The 12951-nt window shown below is 42.4% G+C and overlaps 1 protein-coding gene across 2 annotated transcripts; it reads left to right on the top strand.

Annotated features, from left to right (window-relative positions):
- The first annotated feature begins 341 nt into the window (after positions 1–341).
- Positions 342–12623, top strand: LOC120795944 (CD109 antigen-like). Of its 2 annotated transcripts, XM_040138240.1 has the most exons (25): positions 342–537; positions 659–779; positions 880–989; positions 1077–1268; positions 1474–1578; positions 1681–1743; positions 1955–2125; positions 2232–2387; positions 3178–3247; positions 3438–3519; positions 3621–3738; positions 4044–4157; positions 4371–4589; positions 4714–4855; positions 5544–5720; positions 5933–6014; positions 6358–6589; positions 6749–6920; positions 7390–7580; positions 9134–9289; positions 9427–9492; positions 10126–10265; positions 10448–10604; positions 11683–11785; positions 12061–12623. In XM_040138240.1, exons 2-25 carry the CDS (start codon positions 725–727, stop codon positions 12276–12278), a joined length of 3291 nt encoding a protein of 1096 aa, XP_039994174.1. In that variant the 5' UTR covers positions 342–537; positions 659–724; the 3' UTR covers positions 12279–12623. The 2 variants fall into 2 exon arrangements, with proteins under 2 accessions (XP_039994174.1, XP_039994173.1); XM_040138239.1 differs by lacking the exon at positions 342–537 and having other exon boundaries at positions 699–989.
- The last annotated feature ends 328 nt before the right edge of the window (positions 12624–12951 follow it).

The raw sequence follows: 12951 nt of genomic DNA, 5'->3' as shown, positions 1-12951 counted from the left end.
TGCTGCTGTGCACACCGACCCTGAGGAGGTCCCTTCCCAAAGCGAGTCCAGTTCCAAACAGTCTTCCTTCTGTGTACAAACCCATTTCACAGTCCCCTCGTTTTGTTGCCGTCCATCCGCTGCAGCTCAGCACGGGCACACTGTCTGGGGAAACAAAAATAAATCGTAACTTCTTGGATGATAACTACTTGATTTTTTTAATTTTTTTTTTTTTTTACCGCCTTTGTCACATCTTTGCTGACGGTTGTTGCAGAGCCTCCTCCTTTCGAAGTGCTGCTCCGGACACCGCCACGGGTCCTCGCCGGGGACGACCTCTCGGGATCAGTCCGAGCGCTGTGAGTCTCGGTTAGCTCGTTGGCACCGATAGCATCCCCCTCGACACACGTGTCAGGAAAGTACACTGAAGGAAGTCCCGGTTTTTGTTTCCTTAGCCACCCCGGTGGACAGCCTGTACAGGGGACGCTGGCTGTCTCGGTCACTCTGGCACCTGACGCGTCCAGTGCAGCCTCTCCGGACGCGCTGGAGCAGACGAAGGAGGTGAGGACCTCAGGCGTTCTGCGCTTGTGGCCGGCTCTTGCAGCCAAAGCATCCGCACGCTTCGTGGCACCGGGCTCACTTTTGACCGCTGTTTGTTTTTTTTTTGTTTTTTTGTTTTCAGATCCGCGGGTCAACGCGGTTCTTCGTCGGCGATGATCAACTCCGAGCCCTGCGCGCTTCGTCGGGAATGAGCGGCGTCGGCCGTGTGCGCGTCGCTGCCCGCGTTACCAGCAACTCGACCGGTGAGACAAGATTTTAGAAAGGGCGTCGGCTCAATGCGTAACGTGCGTTTCCCCTGTGCTTCTCCGAACCGCTGCATGATACGATGTCTTGTCGCCCAAGGATTTAAAGTGGAGAAAACCGTCGAAGTCCGCCTGATGCAGAACACGTACCAGCTCACTTTCCACGACTTCCCGCCTTCGCTTCGACCATCCTTGCACTTCTCTACAAAAGTGAGCGACTTACTGTTACTCTGTTTGCGTGACAGCTGGTTTAAAATGTCACTCGCCGGAGCCAACGACCTGCTCTGTGCCCCACAGCTCAGGATCTCCAGATATGACAGAAAGCCTCTGGGCTCACAGGATCTAAAGTACCCGGCTGTGGTTGAGGTCACTCAGAGAGGGTCCACGATGGATGCTGAACGTGCGACTCGGACCGTCCCCGTGCCCGAGGACGGCCACGTCCGCGTCCAGTTTAAATTACAGGATCGGGTGGAGATGCTCTTTGTTCGGGTGAGTGTTTTTGACTTACAGTACCTAGAGTGTTGGTCCTCTGGGAAAAGTACTGCTCAGCAGTTTCGAAGAAACATGACCCCGGGACCTGGAAAGTGTAAGCAGACATCCTAGGATCCTGAATCTTAGGATGCATCTTTACTAGGGACCTAAATGATTATTGTAGTCCAACGGTTAATGTTTTTAATACCATGTTTGTATTCAGGCCAGATTCCGATCCAGTGAGGAGACTCTGAAGGTCTACAACAACTACTCCTCTCCTAGTAGCTCATACATTCAGATCTCCCCAGTCAATACCTTACCTGCACAGGTAACCCCAAACATGTGTTTTGTAGCTTGGTGCTAATGTATGCAGATAGTGATTGTTTTAATTAGTTAGCTAAGTATTTCACATAATATTTCTAACTTTCAGATTGGATTGCCTCTTCAAATAGATGTGGAGAGCACCTTTAAACTGACTACACTTCACTTTGTGGTACGTGCGCCAACCTCTATTAGCACCAACCTGGTACATCACCACTGTGAAGCCTGCAAATACTGTACGCTATAGTGGACGCAGGTGTACTGATCATTATGGGATGTTATGGATCTCACCGCGCTTATTACTTCTTTGAATGAAAACTCTGAAGAGGTTTGTGGTCAAATGCGAATAACAAAAGCTTCTCCTTTTGGTGTTGTACTTCCAGGTGAGCTGTAGAGGTCAAGTGGTGGCCGCTGGAACAACAAACTCCTCATCTTTTTCTCTGACCCCAACACTGTCCTGGTCCCCTGAGGCCTGTGTCACTGTCTACTGCATCCTTTCTAACGGAGAGGTCACCAGTGACACGGCGCACATACCCATCAACCAGCACAACTACGTACTTTAATTTATTGTTCAATCACCGCACCTGGTTGTATTATTTAAAAAGGTACATAAATTCTCCCGGACATGCCTGTCATTGACTGTGTGTTTGCTTTCCTCAGGTGTCTCTAAACTGGAGCAGTGACAGGGTTCAGCCAGGTGAGCAGGTATTGCTCACCGTGACTGCCCTTGAACCCAGGTCCCAGGTAGGAATTGTGGTAACGGGAACACGTGATGACGACACTCCAGACGATGACCAGGACTTAACAGTGAAGCAGGTATGGCAGCTCTTTTGATTTGCCAAAGCCTCAAAGGACAGCTCTTTTAACACTGATCAGTTTTATGTGTTCTGATTGGGGATTAGAGTCACTTGATAGGAACCCAGACGCCACACTGTGCTCTAAAGCCTTGACAAAAGAGCAAAATATAATCTCTGAAACTTAAACTTCTGTGAACCCTCCTTAGGAAAGTCACCATATTCTGCTTTGTGCATTTCACAGTTACAAAGCCCCAGTCCTCCCAGTCACCTTAATCAGTTGTACAATCTTCAAAGACACACCTTTCCCAGTTTGATACTCGACGAGTATTCAGTGTGTGACCACTAAGCCAGTTGGTCTGGATGTAACCTATCTTTCTGCTTTGTTAGGAGATGACTCTGCTGTTTCTAAGAGATGGTAACCCTAGTGAGTTGGGTGCAAGGCCTGAGGGTTATTGATGGATGCAAGATGGAGGAAACAAAGCTTCACCACAGTGGGTTGTCTTCAGATGACCTTTTCTCATTACCAAAGCTCTGGCAGCATATAGTGTGTCTGGTAGATCATTTAAAAACTGAGATCTCCTCAGGCATCTACAGAGCTGAGACTGTTTTACACCTTACGTCACCTGCCAAGACCTGACCTATTTTTCATAGGCTGTCACGCTAATGATGCATCATCGGATGGTGGACTTCTTAGTACAGGCTTCAATGGTGGTACACATCTAAAAAGACTGTTTATGGTCATATTTTTAGAGGCTACAACAACAAATGTATCTCTTTTTATCATCTTTTTTGTGTCTTTCGCACCATAGGAATGCAATATTAGGATGCTGACCAATGCCAGACTGTATAAGACAAAGCAGACTGATGGACCTAGAAATGGTATGATGATAAATAACACAGTGAATCACTGTGGTCCCTCAACAAAGCATCTCCTCTCCATTTGGAGTCCCTCTTGTGGCCATTTAGTGGATTGTATCGGTCTCACAATTTCAGTAATACTGGATTTAACCTACAGTCTGGCCTTTTCCTGATCTCTTTTCTCTCTTTTCGGGGGCAGGGGGTTTCAAAGGGGGTGTCCTATTGGTGGAGAAGTACTGGAGCCCCTGGATGGCTGCCACTGAAACCTTGCTGTGGTTAGACACTAATGTTAGGTGAGTGTACATCGGTTTGGGAAGGAGATTATATATATTTAGGAGAAATGCCAACTTACTAAATAAAGTACGTACCATGCTTTTTCTGTAATTTCCATTAGTGCCAAAACATGGACAAGTGGGAAAATAACAGTGCCAGATGGCGTTACTTCTTTGAATGCTGTAGCAATGGAAATGTCAGACAACCTGGGTTTGGGCTTCACTCCTGTGCCACTAAAGGTAACTAAACACTCAGTATGTGCCGCTATATACCGGTGATATTTCTCTAAGTTGAGGTAGTTGCCAGAAGTCTTGTTGTTTTTCTTTTGAACAGTGGATGTTGTACACTTTTGCTACCACTCAGAGAAACTCTAAAGCGTAGTCTGTTTGCCTGCTTCTTATACTGAAAACAAGCATTACAGGCTTTACTAATTTTCATTGAAATCTGACTCGATATTTTGTCGTTCTCATGGTGATTTGTTTTGTTTTTATATTATTGTTAGCCAAAAATTGCATTGAACTGGTCTTTGTCCTTTCATTCATAGTTGACTGTGTCCAAAGACTTCTCCTTGTCTCTGAATGTCCCATCATACCTCATCAGGGGAGAGGAGATTGTGGTAGAGGTGAACATCATCAACCATTTAGAGCAGGACATAGAGGTATGAAGGACTAAATTTGTGGTATATTCTGGCTGAGATGAGAGTGGTAAATTATCTGACAAGTTGCTGAATTATTATTCCAGCCCTTTACAACTCCATGAAACTCCCTAGCTGATTATTTAAAAGTTTCTTCCAACAATAAACATCTGTCACTCTCAGAAGGCATTTCAAGTGTTTTTGGAGCTTCTTGGTCCCATCTGTTTCTCTCTGCAGGTCATCGTGCTGCTCACACAGAGCAAGGCCTTTGAGTTTGTGTTGGCGGACAGAGTGGACGCCTCTGTGGTAAATGCCCAAAAACTCACCTTAGGGAGTCACGTCTCTGCCTCAGCTCTGTTCCCTATAAGGCCTGTAGCTCTGGGTGAGATTGAAATATCTGTGGATGCCGTATGTGCTGAGGCCTCAGACAGCCTAGTATGGCAAGTGCTCGTTAAGGTATGGAATGAATGAAATATTGGAGTCTTGAGAATAGTGGGAATGGATGCAGTATAAAATATAATGTGCTACAGGCATACAGTTCATCCTATGATAACAGTGTATTATTTCCATGTTCCTGAAGCCTGAGGGCGTTGAACAGTCCTTCTCAGAGACTCTGTTCCTGGAGCTGGCACCAGAGAAGCACTACAATTCCAAATCCGTCTCCTTCTCCTTTCCACCAGATGTGGTACTGGGCAGTCAGAGGGCCCACGTGGCTTTGGTTGGTACGTCTACCATTTGTCCTCCCTGTTGGCGGTTCCATCCGAGTGCAGTTTATGTTTACTTTTAGTCAATTAGCCGTGTGTAATATGTGCTCACTTTTTCCTTGTTGTTTAGCTGATGGTCTTGGGTGTAGGCGCATCAAACCCCTGAAAACATTTAGGTACTGCATGTTGAAAAATGGAAACAATGGGCATCAAACAGGAATGTTTATGTTGGGAAGAATCTGAACAGCTGCCAGGCTGTTTGGCTGGGCTCATCTCAGGTTGAGGGATGTTGGGCATTTGTCATGGTAGACAGGCGAGCTTCAGGATTTTCCTTGGTCGGAGCCAAATTTGTGGTTTCTGTGTTTGTTGTAATAGTCAGCTTTATTACAGATCTAGCAAATGTGCTGGATGGAGTTTTTGTCTCTACTGTAGATTCCAGCATGTGATGATATTTTATAAGCTCTTTGCCATTTTCCATACCATATAACTTGACTAGCTCTGACTTTCCAAGCGGCCATTTCAAAACTACGATTTTCTTTTACATACAGGTCAATAGTAGCCACATTTGAACTGCTACGGTGACGCATATATTTCAAAATTGACATAATATGCGGTTTGAAGCACAGACCCTCTGTGGTGTGTCTGGTCTGAAACCTAGTAGCGAACATGCTGTGCAACAGTTAAATCCTTCCTCTTTCCCTCACAGGTGACATCTTGGCCTTGTCCTTTAGTGACTTGGGTTCGCTGGTTCAGATGCCTCTTGGTTGTGGGGAGCAAAACATGGTCAGCTTTGCTCCAAGTATTTATGTTCTCCAGTACCTGGAAAAGTCAACCCTGGATGATAAGGAGATCAGGAGCAGGGCTATGGGCTATATGATGGAGGGTAGGCAGCCTTTACATGACTCACTGGAGTCACTTACTTATAGTAAATTACACAGTATACTTACTGTATACATTAAAATTGGTTATTAGTGTTATTCAGGCATAACAGAGCATCTTCTTAATGATAATTAACTGTATTAAATCTAGGTATCTGTTACTGATTTTCAGTTTATATTCCATGTTTTATCAACATGTTATATTATCTGCTGTAAGGATATCGGAGACAACTGTCCTACCAACGAGACGATGGTTCCTTCAGTGCTTTTGGAGCCAGCGACACCTCTGGGAGCACATGGTGGGTTGCCAGTTTACTGGAAATGACACAAGTGAAGGGTAGTTTATTTCAAGTCAGTGGAGGTGAAATCATCTCTTATTTTTGCAGTGCTCACTTGCTTCATGAAATATGTGTAATTAGCCAGTAGTGTCGATATCTTGAAACAAGCTTGAATAAGGTTTGATTAGTAAAAAGTAAATCAATCACACTCCTTTCATTTTCGCACCAAAGTGTTATTTGGTTTGAAAGAATCTTTTCTTTTTTCACAGCTTTTCATCGTTTGTGCTGCATTGATATACATTAAATCGATAGAAATGTCATTTCCCCCTTTGTAACGCTGCTGCTCCCCTGTCTTTGGTTGTAGGCTGACAGCCTTTGTGCTGCGGTGCTTCCTCCAGGCTCAGCCTCACATGCAGGTAGACCAGAGTGTCCTGACCAGAGCCATGACTTGGCTCTTGAAACACCAGGGTCCTCAGGGGGAGTTCAGTGAGGTGGGCAGATTGATCCACACAGAGATGCAGGGCGGACTGGATAATGGTCCAGTGGCACTCACTGCTTATGTGCTGATGGCACTGCTGGAGGACGAGACCTTTGCGGTATGTCAGTAGAGAAGGGGATATTACATGGGAGAATGACCTGTAATCAATTTTGTTGTGGTGTCAATGGGAATATATTAGGGCTGCCATGGAAAGTACATTATATTAGGAAAGCAAGTCAGTTGACAGTAATGATCTTTTGTCTGGTTTCCCTTGAAGGAAATGTACCCAGGCAATGTGTCCCTGGCCCAGAGGTACCTGGAGAACAAAGTGTCCAGTGGGCTGGTCAGTAACTACAGCCTGTGTCTGGTGGCATATGCTTTAGCTCTGGCCAACAGTCCTGTGGCTGGCACTGCTCTGTTTGAGCTCACCAGAAGAGCCGACTACACAGGTAAGTTAGTAGAGGGGCATATGTACTGTCATGCCTTAGCATCAAAGATAGTATTTCTTGTCTTATACAGTATTTCCACCATGATTCACAAATAATTTATTCAAAGAAGTTCGTACTGATTTGTTCAGACTACTGTATCAACAAGTGGCTCCAAAGTCACTAGACGATTTGTGGGTAGTTACTGTATAGCCCCACCATCTGGTGATCTGCTGGAACATTTTTGCCTGAGTAGCAGGTTAGATTTCAAACTCACAAAATTTAACTCTTGTGGTTCTTAAAGTTCCTAAGATCCAGATCCATCTAATCAAGAGCAGCAGCAACACTAAAAACAAAATTTCAGCACTTCATGGTTAGATCCCTAATGATATTCATGTAATTTATTTTTCATTGTGCAGTATGATAAATTTGTAGGAACAGTATATGGACATATACTTATACTGATTACAATTTCTGTCCTTTTACTCCAAAGATGGAGTCATGATGTGGAGATCCTCTGCTGGCCTGCAGTCACATGACTGGCAGCCGCGCGCGGCGCAGATCGAGATGGCCTCTTATGTGCTGCTGGCTCTTTTTAAGCGTGCCAGCCTTGTTGAGGGCATTGCACTCCTTAAGTGGTTAAGCAAGCAGAGAAATCATCTAGGAGGCTACAGGACAACACAGGTGGGACTAAACCTTCATTCTGTTGCGTCAGTAACTGATGTTTAACTATGTAACTGGAAATAAAGTAAGACCCTGTTTATGTTATGTGTTTTGCAAATTGATAAATATATACAGTTAGGTACGTACGTATTTGGACAGTGACACAATTTTTGCAATTTTGCCTCTGTACACCACCACAATGGATTTGAAACAAACACATCAAGATGTGACTGAAGTGTAGACTTTCAGCTTTAATTCAAGGGGTTTAACAAAAGTATCACATTAACCGTTTAGGAATTACAGCAATTTTTATACGTTCCTCATTTTCAGTGGCTCAAAAGTAATCGGACAATTGACTGAGAATCAGTTTCGTGGCCAGATGTGGCCTGTTCCCTCATTATTTCATGACAAATTAAGCAGATAAAAGGTCTGGAGTTGATTCCAAGTGTTGAATTTGTATTTGGTACCTGCTCATGGAAACTCAATATGTGGTCCAAAGAGTTGTCATTGCAAATGAGTCCATCATTAGGCTGAAAAAACAATACAAACCTATCAGACAGACAGCAGAAACTTTAGGAGTGGCCAAATCACCAATTTGGTACATTCTTAAAAAGAAGGAATGAACTGGCGAGCTCAGTAACGCCAAAAGGCCTGGAAGACCAAAGTGACAACTGAAGCTGATGATCACAAAATTCTTTCCTTGGTGACGAAAATCCCTTCACAACATCTACCCAGGTCAGGAACACTCTCGAGGAGGCAGGTGTACCATTGTCAAAGTCTACAGTCAAGAGAAACCTTCATGAATGTAAATACAGAGGGTCTTCCACAAGTTGCAAACCACCTGTAACACTCAGGAACAGAAAGGCCAGATTAGACTTGGCAAGAAAACATCTTAAAAAACTGCCCAGTTCTGGAACAAGATTCTTTGGACGGATGAAGCTGACATTAACTCGTACCATAATGATGGGAAAAAAAGAATATACAGAAGGAAAGGAACGGTTCATGATCCAAAGCATGTACCACATCATCTGTCAAACATGGGGCAGGCAGTGATATGGCATGGGCATGAACGGCTGCCAGTGGAACTGGCTCATTGTGTTTATTGATGATGTGACTGCTGATAGAAGTAGCAGGAGGAATTCTGAAGTGTACAGGGCTAAACTATCTGCTCAGATTCAGCCAAATGCTGCAAAACTAATAGGATGGTCCAATTACTTTTGAGCCACTGAAAATGAGGAACGTACAAAAATGGCTTTAATTCGTAAACGGTTAATGTGATATTTTTGTTAAACCCCTCGAATTAAAGCTGAAAGTCTACACTTCAGTCACATCTGGATGGCTTCATTTCAAATTCATCATTGTAGTGTACAGAGGTAAAATTACAAAAATTTTGCCACTGTCCAAATACTTATGTACCTAACTGTATATGTAATGACCTATTCCATTGTGAAAATAACTTTATATTACAGCTCTAGCCAAATGTGTTACCATATCTCAAAAATATCCCCCAATTCTGCAACAGACTATCTTTAAATGGTGAGAGAACATTGATTGTTAACCTTTTCCTTCCTCAGGACACAGTGGTTGCCCTCCAGGCTCTGTCTTACTACGCTGCATTCAGTGGTGCCAACGCAATTGACCTCAGGCTTAATATATCGGCCCCAGCATCTTCGTTTGTGTCTCTGTTTAGTATCAACTCCAATAACTATCGGATGTATCAAAGACAAGAGGTAATAAACGTGTGGAATCCCACAGTTGATGCCTAATACATGTTTTTTTGGTTTTTTTTGGTTTTCTTTATGATGACGGTGTACTTACTGAACCATTGTACAGCCTGGATTTTCTGCTTTTATTTTATGTTTTCAAGATTAATGCTGACAAGGATCTACACCTAAATATATACATGCAAGGAAGGGGATTTGCCATGTTTCAGGTACAGTATACAACATTGCTGTTCCTATCACCCGCTCTTCTTTGTTTTGCCAAAGCTGTCCACGCTAAAGGAAAATACAACACCACAACTCCAAACTACCCCCTACAATGCTGGAATGTTTTCCTACGTCCAGCACATTCAGCTCAACATAAAGTATAGTTAAACCACCAGAGCATGACTAGAATAAATTGAACACAGCAGCTGTGCATGATAGCTTCACCCAGCACAACGTACTGCCTTGTAAATGCTAAAGGAAAACACCTAAATGCAAATGTATCATGATAATGGCCTTTCAGGAATTAACATCTGGAACACATACTCAGTAATACCAGATAATATTACTGAGAGGACGACTATGGTGAAAGGTAAATCTCTTCACTATGTTCAATATTATAACCTGTTGTCTTTATAGAAACAAGTAAACAAACACAGATGTTCAATCTTTTTTTTTTTTTTTTTTTTTTTTGCTTAATGGAATAGTTTTTCTCACGGCCATAACAGATACTGGTTTTGTGACCGTGAGGCATTTGGCTGTGGAATCGGGTAGTACTGTAAACTGAACTGTACACTTTAGCTCTTTATCCCCTAAATCTATGTCTTTACGTCCCTACACATCTCCATGAACCCATCCAGATGAATGTCTTTTACAACGTGAAGACCACAGCGTTGTCACAGACCCTCCAGCATGCCTCAAATGAGGAGGCTTTCTCGTTAGATGTGGATGTTACTGATGAAAGAGACGACAATCACATGCTGCTGTCTATCTGCATGAGGTAAGTACTGCAACACAGACAGATGTATATGTCAAGTTAATTTCATTTTTTTAACATTTCTTATAATATATGCCTGTTTTTTGGATGTTATCTATCTGTCTGTTGTGTTGCCATGTATATCGAATATTACATAACACCAGGGCCCTTAATTTATATGACCTCTTGCTTGTTTTGCTCTCTAGATTAAAGGACAGCCAGGTGATATCTCATACAGGTATGGTTATCTTGGATGTGGGCATGCTCAGTGGTTTCAGGATGTCTCCTGGAGCTGCTGCCCCAGCAGATCTCATCAGGAAGGTGGAGATACTGCCCGAGAAAGTTAGCCTGTACCTGGATTCAGTAAGTGTGTCTTCAGCGTGGCAACATTTCATGGTCAGGCTAACAGCACGATTTGCAGGAAAATTGCAGCTTTGGTTATGCACACATCCTTCCAGACTAGGGCTGCTAGAACAATCTGATTGGCCAAGTCAAATCTTCATGAGTGGAGCTAAAGCAGTCGAAAGTCCCTGCTCAACCTCAAGCCGTTAAGACATTTTAGACTAGCCACCAAAGAATGGATTTATTCACTGAATATAATTGCGTTGGCAATTTTAAGAAATCTGTTAATTTTTTCGTTATTGCTTTCTTTGCCTGAAAATTGTCCGAGTTGAGTCTAAAGATGATAAGAATCAGCCTTAACATCCCACTCATATTTGTAGAATAAGCATTTTCAGGTCATTAACACACTCCCAGAAAAAATACTTAGGACTTGACCTGTGACCACAGTGGTAGCTAACTGGTAGGTGCTGTAAGGATCTGCAAAGAACCACAGCTTTCTTGGTCAGTTTCCATTAAAGGTGTAATAGTGGAAAAGGATAGCCTGAGGCACAGCACTGTTGTTGCTAACTGAAAAATGCAGTTTAGCTAACTTAGGTTAGATTATTGTCTGAGCTGAGCAACCCAACCAGCTGTAAACTGTAAACCTAAATATCTATCTCAGGTTTTTTACTTATCACACTCAATATATTCCGCTTACACAAATGTCACATCATTGCCATTTATGGTCTGCATTTAGATTCATGCTTGTTCAGCATTTACATTTGTTTGCTAGCTCAACTTCTAGAAATATTTAACACACAAAGTGTGTGTGTGTGTGTGTTTCAGAAAAAGGTAATCATTTAAACAAATGATCCTCTTATTATACTTGCGCATTTACAGTATGTTGTACTTCTTGTTTCTGTGAAGCTTAATGGTTTGTTGGCCCTTTTTACTGACTTCTCCACCTTATAAGGTCCTTAAGTTAAGAGAATGATTTCCTACAGTAGATATCAGTACAAGTATTAACATACTAATGAATTACGAATTACGTAACTATCAATCAGTATATATTGTTTACACACACTAGTATATCACGCTTCACTTTTCTGGCACTTTGCAGCTTACCAAGTCAGAGGTTTGCATCAGACTTCCCGTCATCAGAGACTACAAAGTGGCCCATGTACAGGATGCCATGGTGCAGGTTTACGACTACTATGAACCGAGTGAGTACAACTTCGCACAGTCTTGCTGCAATTTCTTAGAGTTGTATGCAATTATTTAAAATGTTTTTTAAACCACGGACATGAAAACGAAATGCAGTAGCCTGTGCTGTTTTAGCTATGATGCCTTTCAAAGCAGCTTAGTCTTAGTGTTGGACTGTGGCAAAAGTCGGGATCGCTCAACATAAAATTGCCAGTGTGCTTTTTACAGTGATTTACTCAGAGTGTGACATACCGATGATCAGAATATCATCTGATTATTTTTGCCTCTCTCATAGCGAGAAAAGCAGTAAGAACATACAACTCAGATTTTCTTCACAACATGGACTCCTGCTTCTTCTGTGGCACAAACTGCGATCTGTGTACGCCCGGTATCACCATCACAGTTTCCTCCCCCCTCTCGTCTCACTCAGTAAGCGTTGCCAACTATAGCTTGAGTTGCGTATTTCTTGGAGTTACTGCTTTTTTTATTGCAGTCTGTTTCTATGAAATTTGATTTTTTTTTTTTAATTATTCAAGAAATGAATATATATTGAGACACAGTTTTAGTACAGTATGTACACATTCATATGCACTGGATGCAATGTAAAAATTCTCTACAAAAGTTATGATTTCTTGACAAATGATTGTAATATTTAGAGGACTGTTTGCATGCTGCTCTTTTGCTAAGTGCACACTTGTTTTCTACTATTTAGTGTTTAATGTTTAATGTTTTATTGTTTTTGAACAGAACTGTCTGAGAAATTACTGTCTTTGGAAACCTACCTATAAATTCCATTTATACTGTGTATGTATTTTTTGGTCTGATACATTAGAAAACAAATAAAATAATTTCTTTCCTCAGTTCATGAAACCTACCATTCTCCCTATGAATCCATGTGTTGACTGGAATAAATAACTCATGTATAAATGGCAGTGGAACAAATGAAAAGCATTTATTTCTCTGTTCCACATGTGTCCTCTTGTCACCATTTTGGCAGAAAATGCAGGCATTTTAAACTGAAGCAATATAAAGGCTAAAATAAGATTTATTCTACAGCTCTATCGTACTTTCCAGCAAAAGGCTGACGTTTGGGTTTAATATGTTTCTACCAGTGTTGATATGAAACACTCCTGCTTGAGGGAACCAGACCTCACCGAGTAAAGTTCCCTGTAAGATCACCTCTGCC

The sequence above is a fragment of the Xiphias gladius genome, chromosome 10 (assembly GCF_016859285.1).
Source record: "Xiphias gladius isolate SHS-SW01 ecotype Sanya breed wild chromosome 10, ASM1685928v1, whole genome shotgun sequence".
Lineage (NCBI taxonomy): Eukaryota > Metazoa > Chordata > Actinopteri > Istiophoriformes > Xiphiidae > Xiphias > Xiphias gladius.
This window is presented reverse-complemented; position numbering and strand designations above follow the sequence as displayed.